This window comes from Mustela lutreola, chromosome 8 (assembly GCF_030435805.1).
Source record: "Mustela lutreola isolate mMusLut2 chromosome 8, mMusLut2.pri, whole genome shotgun sequence".
NCBI lineage: Eukaryota > Metazoa > Chordata > Mammalia > Carnivora > Mustelidae > Mustela > Mustela lutreola.
The window spans coordinates 71,800,259-71,817,366 of NC_081297.1; the positions used below are offsets into that span (position 1 = coordinate 71,800,259).

General features: G+C 38.7%; 1 protein-coding gene across 9 annotated transcripts in view; it reads right to left on the minus strand.

Moving 5' to 3' along the window:
* Nucleotides 1-7,959: 7,959 nt before the first annotated feature.
* The window catches only part of PPHLN1 (periphilin 1), a 157,115-nt gene continuing 147,966 nt past the window's right edge, over nt 7,960-17,108 (minus strand). For all 9 annotated transcript variants that reach the window (XM_059185625.1, XM_059185621.1, XM_059185624.1 and 6 more), the window contains one exon: nt 7,960-10,662. In XM_059185625.1, coding sequence (XP_059041608.1) covers nt 10,468-10,662 — 195 coding nt within the window. In that variant the 3' untranslated portion in view covers nt 7,960-10,467. The remainder of the gene's footprint in view (nt 10,663-17,108) is intronic.

The window sequence follows — 17,108 nt, forward strand, 5'->3', positions numbered from 1 at the left end:
CCTTTCTGAACACAGATGTTTGCAAACATATCCAGGTAACTTCCATTTTGCTCGTCTGTTTCGGCATGATTTATTTTGCCATTCTTCTACCGTTAATAGGCCACATTTGATCCCCGCAATAATCTTTTGCCCCTACTAATAGGTGGGAAATAGGACTTGAGGCACAGAGGCAAACTTGTCCATTATTTAGTCGAACGGCGAAAAGCTATGTTAGGCCTTGGGGAAGGAGGACATGAATCCAGTTGCTAGACCAGCATCCTCTACACCCATCCCTAGATAGGGCAAGGCTTTGTAGCTGGGCTAGACAGAGCTCCTTCAGAAGCACGCAACAGGTGACAGCATGCCTACTCAACAACTCTACAATTTCCCTGGTCTGGTTCATTTTGAAAAATGTATCAGCAGTGAAAAGGAAATGCATGTACCTGGTAAAAACAAAATAACAGAACAACTCGAAAGATAGCAGAGTATCTCCTTTCCACTCTTCATCCCCTGTCCCTCAGGTCCCTTCCCGGAAGTAACCACTATTAGTTATTTCTAGTGTGTCCTTCAGATGTTCAAAGCATATTTATGTAAATATCTTTTTAAAAGTGGTAGCAAACCATCCATGCTTTTTTCACTTTATATGTGGACATTCCACATTAGCACAAATAGGTCTACCTCATTCTTTCAATGATGGTATAATACGCCATAAATGACTTACCCAGTCCCTTAGTGAGGGACTTGAATTCCTCATAGATACCTTATCCTGCACTGACGCATCTGCACATAAATTCTGAGCAGCAGCATTCCTGGGACAGAAGTTATATATTTAAAATTTGGACAGATATCACCAATTCTCCTCCAAAAGTAATCTAATTTTTACACTAACAAGGTAGAGAGTGCTTGTTCCACCGCAATCTCACAGAACATATTAGCAAATATCTCCCTTTTGAATATCTCTCAGCTTTTCAGAATCTATGCTGCAAACGGTGGGCATCCTTTTGGAAAGACTGCAATGATATGCTGCTTACAAAAGATGAATCATAAACAGTAATACATAGCCTGGAGAAATGTTGGTGGAAGCTGAAGTCACTGTCCTTGGTAGTTGTCAAGTCACTGTCAAAAGATCAGTTCCTTTTGCTTCTGGCAACAATCTCCCTATTCATTTTTTCGTTTCCTTATGTAAGGGTCCTATAGATTGCTAAATGCTTAGGGAAATGCAGAAATATTTACTCACAGTAATAACGGGACCTTTAAAGCTTCTCAATCTCAGTAGGAAAGACAAGGACTAGCTGCAAGAGAAGAGAAACCACTGCCTTGCAGTTCTGTCAAGAATTAGGCGAGAAAACTAAGCATGTAGTTACTGAAAGTTATTCATAGATATAGTTATTAACAAGAGTGCAAAGTATCTGACGGGGTCCCAAGATAAATATCCAATGTTAAAACGCAGTTGCTAACCTCTACACGTGTGAGGCAGAGTCCTATTTGGTACATTTGCTGCACTTGAGAGCAAACTGGAGAACGTTTTGCTTACGGCCAATGAAGGGGCACAGATAAAATGTCAACGGGACCCCCTTCAGCCCTCACTAAAAGAACATGATTCATTTTCTGTATGCATTTGCGATATACTTTATGCTCTGCCTTCTAGTTTCTTGAGTTAAATAAAAAGCACCAGAAGGAAAAGGAGGTATCATTTGCTGTCTAACGCTCTTACTTTAGATCCAAATCGTGGGCCGCCTTTAGAAGAGCAGTAAAATTGGAACGGGCACCCAAGTCTGCTAGCTTTCCAGGTATGGCATGCGTTGCTGCCCCACTTGGTTCTTGGGTGATGGGTCCTCAAAGTATCGAGTACCCGGAGGATTTTAGCACAGGTATTATTAACACAGCATGAGTATACTTCGGTTTCTTGAGCTTCTCTTTTCTTTTTTTTTTTTTTTTTTTTTTTTTTTAAAGATTTTATTTATTTATTTGACAGAGAGAAATCACAAGTAGATGGAGAGGCAGGCAGAGAGAGAGAGAGAGGGAAGCAGGCTCCCTGCTAAGCAGAGAGCCCGATGCGGGACTCGATCCCAGGACCCTGAGATCATGACCTGAGCCGAAGGCAGCGGCTTAACCCACTGAGCCACCCAGGCGCCCCGAGCTTCTCTTTTCTAATGGGTGCTTGACTACTGCCACGGAGAGGAGAACAAGTGTTGCTTAGACCTGCCTTCACATTTTTAGTAACCAGCAATTTAAACTTTTGGCAAATCTAGCTTTTAAATGCTAGCAACTAGTTTCAAACACTTCGAACAAAGTGAGCCTGCCGTCAGCACATCTCCAGGGCATGAGTTCTATATTCTGGAGTGTGAAGGTGATTCCCCTATCTCTCAGCGCTGATGAGGAGAGGCACAATTAATTACCGTTTACAGAAATACTTGTGAGCTTTTCTGATGCACAAGAGAGAAAAACTGAAATTAAAAAAATTCTAAGAGCCTGAACAATGCTGATTGACACTATTATGGTCAATATCCTTTTCATTAGTCAAATGAGAAAATTGTGTATTGCTAGGCATGCTTAGGAGCGACCCCAAAATGAGAGGCGTGCTCCCATACAATCACGCGGGTTTTCTGTTTACCGGGAAGTTTGCCTGTAAACAAGGCCAAGGAGAAATGAGCAGGAGCAACTGAATTTTGTGCCTCTCAGCTCACATTTTGCTGAGGTCACAGAATCAAACTTCACTGGGGAGAAAAGTCTAATAGTACCTTTCACAAAAAGGGAAGAACATATGGAACAAAAACATTGGGTAGGGGCACCTGGGTGGCTCAGTTGGTTGGGTCTCTGCCTTCGGCTCAGGTCATGATCTTGGGGTCCTGGGTTCAAGCCCCGCATCGGGCTCTCTGCTCAGCAGGGAGCCTGCTTCCCCTTCTCTCTCTCTGCCTACTTGTGATCTCTGTCAAATAAATAAATAAAATGTCAAAAAAAAAAAAAAAACCATTGGGTATATATAGACTTGGTCACAGGACAAGAACTGATTGATTCTTTCTGAACAGAATCAGCTAGTTGGTCCAGTATTCCTATCTCAGGGATCAATTTTAGCCTTAACTTTTCTTTTTGCAAAGAGAGTGGCATGTTTCTTTACTGCTCTGTGTGCACAAGTCTTGTGGAGCCAACTTTAAATATAACTTGCAGCCCATTCCCTGCAAACATCTGATTCCAAACAACCGTTAAGAATATGAAACCAGGGGCGCCTGGGTGGCTCAGTGGGTTAAGCCTCTGCCTTCGGCTCAGGTCATGATCTCAGGGTCCTGGGATCGAGCCCCACATCGGGCTCTCTGCTCAGCAGGGAGCCTGCTTCCCTTCCTCTCTCTCTCTCTCTCTCTCTGCCTACTTGTGATCTCTGTCAAATAAATAAATAAAATCTTTAAAAAAAAAAAAAAAAAAAAAAAAAAAAAAAAAAAGAATATGAAACCAGTCCTCTTAAATGGTAATACTTGCTTTAGTGTTTCTAGATAAATGAACCAAGCAATTGACACTGGAAAAGACAGTTACTAATCTAATACACATCACCACAAAGCTAATCTTGCAGAGTGGGGCCGAGCCCACTGGATGCCAGGATTCAGGAGATCTGGGTTAGGAGACCTGCCTCTCTCATTAACTCAAGCAGGCTAAGTGCTCTGACCCAATTTCTACTTCTGTAATATGAGAGTTGCTAGACCTTCTCAAAGGTTTCCTTCTAGTTTCAGTATTCTGTGAAGACTAAACTGAATTTATACATCAAGAAAGTCATTGAAGTGTTTTTCCCTTTTTTGACTCTTTCATTTACCAAATACTATTACCAACCAGTATGCTGGTAAATGATTCCTAAAAGGATGATCCCTCCGAAGGGGGAGCTAAAACCTCATGGGAATAGGGAACTTTTAAAGGGTTGGGGCTTTTGTCTATTTTTATTTTTCTGTTAATGCTTTGGACTCTCAGTGGGCATGGGTTAAACTAAATCATGGGGGGAAAGTCTGAGGATGTTACATCCCTATCAGTGCATATGCTTCAAACTGGCTTTTGCCCTCATCAAAGTAGACCGTTGGGAGACTACATAAAGTATGTTGAAGGCAAGATACTTTCCTTCCTCATGTTATTTTTCTCCAGTTACCAGAAGGATATGATTTTTTCCTACATCTTAGAGGGGTGCTACTGGTAGCAATCTTATTCTTGACTTTCCAAACATGTAAGCAAAGCTGAAAAGGTGTTAACTATGTTTAATCTTAGTTCCTAGAATGGGAGAGTTGAATTACCAAGTTAAATGGCCACTTAAATGGCTCTTCTCAAATCCACCATGGCATCAGGTATACAGCAGCTGGAAAGCCAAGTCCTAGGCTACACCATGGCCATAAGGGCTGTAACCCTATTTGCTGCTTGCTAGGATCCTAACTACCCCTGGTGAATCTCCAAGGTGTTTCATAAAATAGCTCCAAAACAGAAGTCCTAGGAACCAATATGGAGGCTAGTAGCAACGGAGGATAAAATTAAAACAGGAAAAATCTACTGAACTAGGCTTTGAATTTTCTCTAAAGCTTTTGGTAGAGTTATTTCTATATTACCCATTCAATTACATGCACATACATCAAACAGCCAGTATGTTCAGGAGTCAGGATTTTAACCTAGTTTTATGAATGACCACCAAACTTCTCACTTGGTCTAAGAACACTGACTTTAGAGTTGAAAGATTTGGGTAAAACTCTGTCTCTGCCACTTCCAGCTATATGACCTTAGGCAAGTAATAACTTTTCCTGCTCTTGACTGTAAAAGGAGAATACAATTTCCATTGGCTTATTATATGTGAAAGTATGAATCAAAAAACACTACAAAGGTGGTTCTAACCCTGTTCAGGTTGTGAAATAACTGAATACATGGTGTTTTTCAGGATCTTATGAAGTATTTGATAAACTAAGCCTGATATATTTGAACTTACATCCAATATAATACAGTAAGATTCTACTCTACAGAAGTAGCAGAATACAAAGATTAAAATAGGAAATCTCTGCCAAAGCAGGGCTAGTTCTGTACCCTTAGCCCCAGCTTACTAAGGTGTGGGCAGGATCTCCCCCCTCCTTCACTCAACATTCCCACCCCAGGACAAGGAGGCCATGGAGGCCATAGGCCTTGCAGAGGTCAAGCCATCCCAGGGGTTGAGGAGATGCTGAGGAAACTGTCTTTCATCTTGGACTCTCAGGGATGGGGGTGGAGAGGCAGGCCACTCCTATATGGTAAAGAAAACATAATTCTCACACAGGCTCACCTCTCAAACAAGTGAGCCCTGCAGTGTTCACAGACTACCACCCACTATGGTCGTCAGGCTGTGGTGGGAGGGCATGCTGGTGGGAGCCCTCAGGTCACTGATGTTTAGTCCTATCTAGAAAAGGAGGGGGAGGAAATCAAAAGCTTGAGCACAAAACAGTTACTCTAGCCTAGTAAGCTACAGCTCTGTTGGACTGCATTTTCTTTCCCTCCCTGAGCCCCCCACAACATACAACACATACATACTTTCCCATCCACTGGAGGCTGACCCTCTTCTGGCCTCAGAAGGCTTCCCCACCAGGTGAGCATGGAGTATAGATAGAGAAGGGTACCTGGGATCTGGTGCCAGAGAGGAACCCAGCTGGCTGGTGCTGGGCCCACTGGAAGGTGTTGTGGACATCTTGACAGTATGTCTTTCTCAGGCTTATGATCACAAAGGATGGGAGTCTTACCACTTGGAGGATGATGGTCACACTTCTGGTCATTGATCTACTCCCTTTCCCCAGGTAGCTTGCCCAGCCTTACCCACTCAGTGAATGGTCGCTGTTTCCAATGACAGTAGGGTCTCCATCTCTCTACCAAGAATAGGGGTACCAGCAGGTGCCCCTAGGAACTCGGCCCTGAGCCAAGAGGAACTTTCCTGAAGGCACTGACCAGCAGGTTGTATGGTCAGTAGCCAGGGCAGCTCTGTCTCCTCCTCATCATCTGTGTATTCCAGCCAGAAATAATGTGGTAGCCCAAGTACTGGATACATATCTCAGCTGTCCCCTTGCAGCAAATGTCTGTGTATGTTGTGGTTACTTTTTATCTTATATGTCCTCAAGTGTTCAGATTTCAATAAACCTCTACCTTTTCACTCAGTGAAAAAAAACTTTAAAACCTTATACAGTTAGTGATAATGGTCTAACACTAGAAACACTTCCTCTTAGTAGACGTGCTTTGTCATCAGGCTGCCTTTACTGCCATACAGTCATGCATCAGACTTTAATATTTGTCATCAGGTGAGATTTTAAATACAGCTTGGAATTAACTCAGTGGACTGGCAAAGCCTTTTATATAAAGAATCCCCATTACCTCAAGATCAATTACTACAATGGGAAGGCAAGACTGGTACAGCCTACTGAGAGCGAACTTCAGTGAAGCCAACCCTCAAATACCATTTACATTAATTTGAACAAAAGGTGAGCTGCTAGAAAAAAACCAGCAATGTGGCTTAAACAATGAGGACATTTATTCCTCTGTCACATAACAGCTCCGTACTCCATGCAGGGATCCAAGTCGCTTCCATCTTGTGGCTCTGCAACAAATCAAGACTGAGTAGCTATGGCTTACTACTTCATGAGAGGGAGAAAAGAGAACACAAAGAAGCATATTCACTGTCCAGGGTCCCAGCCCAGAAATAGAGGAGTACTACCATTCAAACTCCATAGGATTCGGTTTAGCCACTAGGTCATAACTAACTGCAAGGGGGAACATAGCAAATGTTGTCCTAATTAGGCAGTCATGTGACTCAATTTCAACTCCATTACCACAAAAAGGAGAAAAGATTCTGCTAAGTGCCTTAGTTACTAGTCGACTATTCCTTCCTCCACCACCTTTTTTTTTTCTTTTTTCACTGAATTGAGTAACATCAGAGCTCTTAAGAAAACAGGCAGGAAGGAGGTGGTAAATGTACTGTGCATCACCCGCAAACGTTGGTCTGGCCAGCAGCATGTGGCCACCACTCACAGGAGCCCCAGACACCAGTCTGAGCAGTGTTACAGTTGTAAAGTCACCTGGGTGGCCGGCTGCCCTCCACACTGAATACTGTCCACCAAGAATACTTCACAGATGACAAGATCACCAAAGAACTGCTACAGCCTTCTTTGGAGTTTAGGATCCCTTCCAGGAGACTCTGAAATGAAGCTGAAACCACCGTCTAATACTTGGTCAGTACATGTGGAGTCCTTTTTGAAAGGCAGCCGGCTTAACCTTTCTTGAAGAGGTTCTGGGTCTATAAACTGGCTCCGAGTTGGTAAGTGGCTGAAAGGCTGTGAGAAATCAATATATTTGGCAAAATTAAATACAAAGGTAATATTTTCAAAGGTAGTATTTTCAAATGTTATTCTTGAGTAAGGAGAGAGGATAAAGCTACAAGCATTCGGAATCATTCATTCTGTTGCCAACCTATCTTTTCCTACATTTGTTGCCCAGCATCTTTCCCAACCAGCTTCAGTCACACAGGTCTGTATCTTCCCCTATACCATTCCCCTCTTCCTAGACTTTTATTATGTCCCCTTCTCTGCCTGAATAAGCCCTAGTCCTCCAAGACCTTGGGTTCAAATGTCACTACTTTTGTGACGTGTCAACGAATACAAGTACCTACAACATTCCAACATGTACTAGGAATTAGGTCACAGAGATGTGGTTCCTCCAGAGGTTCCTATACAGAGGTAGGATTTAATCCTATTTTCTGAAACTTAGATTCATAATTACACAATTATTGAGCACTTCTGTGTGCTCAATCTTATCTCTTTTAATTGCCTGTTCAGATATCAAGACATCTTAAAGTCACCAAAGTTAATGGTTTTTCAGTGCTTCCATCCTGCAGCTGAGTAGGTGAACTAAACATTGAGGAATCTTGCAGTAGAGAGTAATAAAAATCTACATTTCAGGAAAATACTTTAAGCCTGTTAAAGAGAAAAAAAAAAAAAAAAGAAGACAATCCAATTATTTAAACCTAGTTGCTTTATTTTGCACTTTTAAAATTCACAAAAAGCTTCACAATAGCACTTTCCCCCATTGATCATCAAGGCTTTATGGTAAGACAAAACTTTATCATATCAATTGGGCATACTCAAAAACAATGGATAATTTACAAACAAATTTCTTTAATCAAGAACATTTTGCAAAATACACAATCTGGTACACATCTGAATTCAACTACCTAAAATCTGTCTTTAAAAAGCTGTCAAAAACAGTTTTAACACTGACAAGCCTACCAGAATAATGCTGATGGCAAGCTTTAAACAGCTCTAAGTGTTGAATGTTAATTGGGGGAAGGGAAGAAGAAATTATTGGCTGGACCTACATTTAAATGAGTCTGTAAGTAAAAGCTCTAGTTGAATGAATTTCCAGTTTCATGAAGTTCAACAAAATGAACAAATCCTTTGCCTTGGTGGTAGTATCTTAACTTTTATTTTTAAACTTGTGGCATCTTAACTAAAGGAATTGAATCCTGGAATCAGAATATTTAAGGAAAAGAAAAACAAGAGTGAGAAAAAAAAGTTACAAAAGGGGTGCCCGAGTGGCTCAGTGGGTTAAAGCCTTTGGCTTCAGCTCGGGTCGTGATCCCAGGAGAGCTGCATATCAGGCTCTCTGCTCGGCAGGGAGCCTGCTTCCTCCTCTCTCTCTCTGCCTGCCTCTCTGACTGCTTGTGATCTCTGTCTGTCAAATAAATAAATAAAATCCTAAAAAAAAAAATTATTAAAAAACAAAAGAATAGACATGGTAATGGAAGTTTCAGGGTGCACTGGGGTCACTACTGGAGTGTCTACTCTGTATCTTAAAAAAAAAAAAAAAGAAAAAGAAAGGAAAAACAAGAGTGTAGGGAAAGAAACAGTTATCAGTACTTTCTTAGTCTTTCTAGAGTGGGTAACAAATAAAATCACTGTCCATAATTAGGGAATTAGACTACCAGAGATGACACCTAAGGTTTCGTTTTAGCTTATGTACAATATCTAAATGGCCAAAGTAAGAGTTCAAGGTGGCCTCATTTAGGAAACTTAAGAAAGTAATTGTTGTGTTCAAGCAGTTTTTAACATTTGTGCAATGGCATAATACATATTATAGGATTCACCAGATAGGTGTACTGCTATTTCCACTTTTAATATAACTTTTATCTCTTCTGGGGTAGCTCCTTAGATATTATCAATATAGGCCACTGAAGATAACACCAGAATTCAAGTGAAAGATAACAGAAATGGAAAGAGGATGGGGGTGGATAATGAAACGGGATAGTAATAACAAGCATGATTTTTAAGGTCTCCTAATGCCACAGAAATACACATTTTGGCTAAATGCCACTGGCCAGCTGGAAGGGATCAGGAAATGAGTGGAATGTCCTAATGGTCCCAGTTAGATTTTTAACTGACTCGTGATTTGGATGGCTCACTCATGAAGAACTGTTTACATAGACTGCTTGGTGAGGGGTAGTTGTGCTGGGCTTACTGCCTACTCTGCTTTGTTTTTTTAAAGAATACTTTTAAGGACCCCTAAAAAGGGCATTAGATCACAGATCTTGTTAAGACTTCAAACAGAGATTAACAAAGGCATAATCTGTAAATGGTTCGATTATGGATATATTGTCAATGACCTTTCTTGGGATTAAAATTACAGGCCTGGGAAAAAATGAAACTCCACTACTCCCTCATACTCTAAATTTTCTCTTTCAATTAGAAGTTTCTAAAGAAATCTCAATTTGAAAAGAGCTCTCACCTTTTATTTCAAATTGACCCTTCTCTTAGTCTTATAGATGATATTGTTCAAGACTCCTATATCGCGAGAATGGTTAGGAGTTTCAGGATTATTTTAGTAGAAAACATTGAGTTCTTTCACTTGGAAAATGTGATTTTTTATGAGGTCCTTTTGATATTTAAGTACTCTATTTTATCACAATGAGAATTAATCTCAAAGCAAATATTCTGTAAGATACTAAAGTATTCAGTATTTGGACAGTATACTTGAACATATCAAAAGTTACAAAGCCTAAAATAAGCAAGCAACAAGTCAATAAAATCAAACTCAGAATTCTAACATTTTCACATGGGATCACTGACTATGAAATGCAAAAATACTATAAATGTTTTAGTGGAATGATCCCTAACCTAATAAATTACACTAGTGTGACCAAAACAAACGATCACATATTATAGAAAACAAAAGAACATGAGCTGTTCTCCAGGACTGCTTTTTCAAAGCTTGAAAAATTAACTGACCCATCAATTTGGGGGAGAAAAAGAGAAGTATGAATTAGGAGTCTCTACATGTAGATTTTAAAAATTCTAATTAAAATATCTTAGACTATTTTAGATGTTTACTTGACATTGGAAATGTGGTCAACTATCATAAAGTATTTCTCTTCATCACAAAAAACCCATATATTAAGGATTTACACAATCCAGGAAAAACAAGAAACAAAAAAACCCTAGAAACATTTTTGCCTGAGCAAGTAATTTTCTAAAAAGGCTCTCCAAAATCTTGACTAGAGGTGTCATACTCTGCAATGAAATGCTTGAGTTCTTCAACACACCGCTCACCTATTTCATGTAAATTCTGTCTCAATGCAAACTGTATAGACTTTTCTAATGAAGGATCTTTTTCAATCAGCATTTTCACAACCATCCCGAAAGTTTCACAGTCTTGTCGGTAAACCTAGAAAGGCAAAATACATTGTGGTTAGCTAAGAGTAAAAATAATTAGCCAAACACTGAGCTGATTCAGTTAGCAAAATGATGATGCTGAAGTCTAAAAGTGAGATATAATAATCCAATCGAACCTCCCTCACCCTTGAGTAGTCACTACTATCAAAGGCTATGTAAGTCTCTATTTCTGAGATTTGCTGACAACAAGAATGAGTGGAAAAACACCGATATACTACATCATTGACTATAATAAGTTAGGCATCGCATTTGTCAAGTATCAGGCAGTGTACTACAAGGACATCAGACTAGGAAAGAACTAAGAACAAAGGCTTGCTAGGTAAGGCACTTTCATGGCTTTATTTGCTTGTTTGGAAGAAAAAGGGTTTCTGAGCCCCTAACTTTAGATTCTTTGTTTGAATCATGAATCATGACAAATTAAAAATTCTGCTCAGTATACAACAAACAAAAGACTAAAAGTGTCTATCCGGGGCGGGGGGGACCTTTTAAAGTTATATTTAACCACAATTAAAGTCACCAAGGCAGAGTTAAGATCAAAACAATGTTATATACACACGTTCACTTATGTGTATGGATACACACACACACACATACGTATATACATGGATACATGTATGTGCATGCACGCGTGTGTGTGTGTGTGTATTTTACTTCAATATGTATATATAATCTTTATCGGTGGCAATTAGATATTATTTTCTGTCCAAAAATTGCTGAGTTTTCTCCCCATTTAATATCATTTCCTTGATTTGTAATCACAACATGCAGTTTAGATTTCTACACTATTTTTCATACCCTTAATGCATGTATTTAAAGAAAAATTAGAGCTAAGTATCCATAAAAAAGTGAAATACAAATTATCTGATTGAAAGGAACTATTACATGAATTTTAATTTTTTTGAAATTTAACAAAAACAATTACTATAACATGTTTATTCCCTGAAAAGTGATTTACTCATTTTTTTAAAAGATTTTATTTATTTGACAGACAGAGATCACAAGTAGGCAGAGAGGCAGACAGAGAGAGAGGAAGGGAAGCAGGCTCTCTGCTGAGCAGAGAGCCTGATGGGGCTTGATCCCAGGACCCTGGGATCATAACCTAAGCCGAACGAAGGCAGAGGCTTTAACCCACTGAGCCACCCAGGCACCCCTGACTTATTCATTCTTAAGAACTTCAGAAAGAAGTGACCTGAGACACTGCTTGGCTTATGAGTTTTTATTCCTCCAATGATCACTACTAGTTGTTGTGGTAGTTGCTGCTGTTATTTTTTAAGTGTCTGCAATATTTTTTTAATCCCTTAACAATAGCTATTTCAAGAAGAATATTTAATTTTGACTTGCAGTACTAGGTTGCTAAATTGTTCTAAATTCATTTTCTGGCTCTTAAAAACCATTTCACAAATCCCAAAGAAATTAACAGAATAAATTCTTCAATTAACACAGAAAGTGAAATATGTAAAACCTTAGCTGCTTTCTCCATCTCAGCCCCTGCTCCCACATGTTTGGTGTGATGAGATTTAATCATATTAGCCATTAAGTTTAATTCTCAGCTATCTAAAACCAATCATTTATTCCAGTTTATCCAAAGGTTTACATGGTACAGAACTGATACTCTAACAAATTAACTTAAAAAACAGTATACCATTCACATATTACATATGATGTCAAGACAACAGAGCACATTGACTGGTTTAAAAAACACATAAGTTTTTTCATAAAACTTCATAAAAATCACATAAGTCAAGCCAATGCAATCCCCATGGGGGAAAGTCAGAACCATGATGCTTCAGTCCTAGTGGAGGTAAATTCCTTACCAAACCAGTCAGCCCACATAATAACAGCATTCTAACACCAAGCACAGGCCTCAGCAGACCACTTTGTGGGTGGCCTAAATTTTATAGGCTTCTTTTTAACAGATGTAGTATAGGAGGATAATATTACACTGTGAATTAACCTGCAAATTCTTTAATGTAAATCTGCTGTTTTACCTAAACTGTAACTCTTCATTTAGCATATTTACTGAACGTATATGTGCTACAGATTTGCATATCAAAGGTACAAACACATTAAAATGTGCTCATACATTTATTTAAACTGTAAACTACTGTCCTCTGGAGACAAACTAATATAAGCATTTAAGGATTGTGTGGATTGTGTTTTATTTTTTAATTCTAAGTCCTTTTTGAATTATTCATTGTAACAGACAAATGTTTGTACATTAGTTGACCAGAACAACCAGAACTGCCCACAGCAACATAATTCTCTCTGAAGGGGTAAATTTTCTAAAAGACTGTTTAAAATATACTGGTTGGGCATTAGACAGGAAATAATTAGTTTTTTGTTGAAGGAAGAACCTCACCCTCCAACATTTTATAAATAAAATTCACAACTGTCAGAAACCTATTTCCGAAATCTGTTCCACAGTAAACTCAATCCCAAACAGGAAGGGTGTAGTTATCTGTAGGAGAGCTTGTTTGCTTATGGTCCCTAGCTGGAAATGCATTAATAATCTTCAGATCTGATATCTACAGGCCACACAGGAAGGTTTTTTTGTTGTTGCTTTTTCCCCTCATTGAACCTCATCAAAATGGGAAGCAGGTTAAAGTATGGGTGGGGTTTACACAAACTGCATAGAAATGATAGTTAAATTTGCCAGGAAAATGAAAACACTACCTAAATATGGTTTCACACAATACTTTATTAGAGTGGCCTGCAATAATAGTTAAATAGTTAAATAGTTAAATTCTCACAAGTATTTCTAGGAGTAAAGGCATATGATAAAATAAAACTATCAAGGCTTTTTACTATTAATTATCTTCTTCAGGGACTGGAAAAAGAGCATCTACCAAGTTTGTTCTATCTAAAATTGCTCACAATGACATAAAACTCCTTTAAAATGTATTCTATTTAATCCTTACCTCTGTGCCCACAAAAAGAGAAACCAAAAATTAAGGCAGTGTAAGTTGTTACAGGAGAAATTCATTTCAGACAAATCTTTCTCCTGAACACAGGTGGAAAAAAAAAAAAAAACTTCAACACAATTAAGCAAATCCAAGAATGTATAGAAAGAATTATGCACCACAACCAAACTGGATTATCCCCGGAATGCAAGGCTTGTTCGACATCTGAATATTTATTAATTTAATCCAACACATAAGCTAGAAAAGAAAAATCACAGGATCATAAGAATAGATGCAGAAGGGGCGCCTGGGTGGCTCAGTGGGTTAAGCCGCTGCCTTTGGCTCAGGTCATGATCTCAGGGTCCTGGGATCGAGTCCCGCATTGGGCTCTCTGCTCAGCAGGGAGCCTGCTTCCCTCTCTCTCTCTCTGCCTGCCTCTCCATCTACTTGTGATTTCTCTCTGTCAAATAAATAAATAAAATCTTAAAAAAAAAAAAAAAAGAATAGATGCAGAAAAAGCATTTGACAAAATACATAACAAACTGATTCATGACAAAAACTGTTTACAAACTAAGAATAAAGAGTAACTTCCTCAACTTAATAAAGAAAATCTACAAAAACCCTAAAAAGCTAACATTACCTGGTGGAAAAGTAAATGTTTTCTTCCTAAGTTAAGGAACAAGACAAGAATGTCCCCTTTTACCATTCCTATTCAACACTGTACTGGAAATCCTAGTTAATACAGTAAGACAAGAAAAAATGAAAAATAAATCAATTAGAAAAAAGAAATACAACTATTCACAGATGACATGATTGTGTGGAATGTCCCCAAACTGACAAAAAACCTACTGCAACTACTGAGTGATTATAGCATGGTAACAAGAGTCAAGGTTTATATACAAAAGTCAACTGCTTTCCTTTTTACCAGCAATGAAATGAGGAAAACTATGAAACACTAAGCAAATAAACCAAAAAAGACATAAACACATATATTCTATGTTCCTGATTGGAAGACTCAATATTGCTATGATATCAGTTCTTCCCAGACTGACCTATAAATTCAACACAATCCCAACAGAACAGAAATCCCAGCAAATAATTTTGAGGATATTGATAAACTGACTCGAAAGTTCACACGGAAAAGCAAAAGACCCAGAAGAGATAACATAATACTGACAAAAAAACCAACAAAGTCATAGGACTGACACTACTGGACTTACTATAAAATCAGAGTAATCAAAACTGTAAGGCATTGTCAAAAGAAGACAAGTACATCAATGGCACAGAATAGCCTGAAATAGATTCATACAGATATAATCAACTGATCTAACAAAGAAGCAAAGGTGATTTAATAAGGACAGTGTTCAATAATAGTGCTGAAGCAACTGGATAATCTAGATACAAATCTTATACCTTCCACAGAAATTAACTCAAAATGGATCACAGAGCTAAATGTAAAATGTAAAATGTAAAACTATACTTATAGAAGATAAAAGAAGAAAAAAAATCTAGATTACAATAATACCAAAAGCATGTTTCAGGGAAAAAATTTGTTAAGTTGTTTTGCATTAATAAAAACTTCTGCTCTGTGAAAGACACTATTAAGAGGATGAACAAACTACAGACTGGGAAAACAATTTTGTAAAAATATATATTCAACAAAGTACTGTTACCCAAAATATATAAGGAATTCTTAAAACTCAAAAATAAGAAAGCAACTTGATTTTAAAATGGGCAAAAAATGGAACAGAATAGAAAACCTAGAAATGGACCCTCAACTCTATGGTCAACTAATCTTCGACAGAGCAGGAAAGGATATCCAATGGGAAAAAGACAGTCTCTTCAACAAATGGTGTTGGGAAAACTGGAAAGCCACATGCAGAAGAATGAAACTGGACCATTTCCTTACATCACACATAAAAACAGATTCAAAATGGATGAAAGATCTAAATGTGAGACAGGAATCCATCAAAATCCTTGAGAACACAGGCAGCAACCTCTACAACCTCAGCTACAGCAATTTCTTGCTAGATGCGTCTCAAAAGGCAAGGGACTAGAGGGTATTATGCTGAGTGAAATAAGTCAGAGAAAGACAATTATCATATAATCTAATATGAAAAATTTGAGAGGCAGGGTGGGGCGCTGTGGGGGTAGGGAAGGAAAAAATGAAACAAGATGGGATCGGGAGGTAGACAAACCATAAGAGATTCTTAATCTCACAAAACAAACTGAGGGCTGCTGGGTGAGCGTAGGGAGAAGGTGGCTGGGTGATGGACATTGGGGAGGATATGTGCTATGGTGAGTGCTGTGAAGTGTGTAAGTCTGATGATTCACAGACCTGTACCCCTGGGACAAATAAACGCATTGTATGTTAATGAAAATAATTTTTTAAAGAAGGCAAGGGAAACAAAGGCAAAAATGAGCTACTGGGACTTCATCAAGATCAAAAGCTTTTGCACAGCAAAGGAAACAGTCAACAATACCAAAGACAACCAATAGAATGGGAGAAGATATTTGCAAATGATGGGTCCGATAAAGGGCTAGTATCCAAAATCTATAAAGAACTTAACAAACTCAACACTGAAAGAACAAATGATCCAATCAAGAAATGGGCAGAAGACATAAATAGACATTTCTGCAAAGAAGTCATTCAAATGGCTAACAGACACATGAAAAAATGCTCAACATCACTCGGCATCAGGGAATACGAATCAAAACCACAATGAGATACCACCTCACACCAGTAAGAATGACTAAAATTAACAAGTCAGGAAATGACAGATGTTGGAGAGGATGCAGAGAAAGTGAAATCCTTCCACACTGTTGGTGGGAATGCAAGCTGGTACAGCCATTCTGGAAAACAGCATGGGGGTTCCTCAAATTAGCTGAAAACAGATCTACCCTACGACCCAGGAATTGCACCACTGGGCATTTACCCCAAAGATTCAAATACAGTGATGCAAAGGGGCACATGTACCCCAATGTTTACAGCAACAATGTCCACAACAGCCAAACTATGGAAAGAGCCCAGATACTCATCAACAGATGAATGGATAAATAAGATATAGTATATATGTACAATGGAATATTACACAGGTATGAAAAATGAAATCTTGCCATTTGCAGCAATGGGGCTAGAACTAGAGGGGATTATGCTAAGCAAAATAAGTCAATTAGAGAAAGACAATTATCATATGATCTCAGTGATATGTGGAATTTAAGAAAGAAGGCAGAGGAACATAGGGGAAGAGAGGAAAAAAATGAAACAAGATAAAACCAGAGAGGGAGACAAACAGTAAGAGACTTTTTTTTTTTTTTTTTTAAGATTTGTATTTATTTATGACAGACAGAAATAGCGAGAGAGGGAACACAAGCATGGGGAAGCTGGAGAGGGAGAAGCAGGCTCCCTGCTAAGCAGGGTTGATTCCAGGATGCTGGGATCAAGACCTGAGCCAAAGGCAGACACTTAATGACACAGGCGCCCCCTAATAAGAGACTCTTAATCTTGAGAAACAAACTGAGGTTTGCTGGAGGGAAG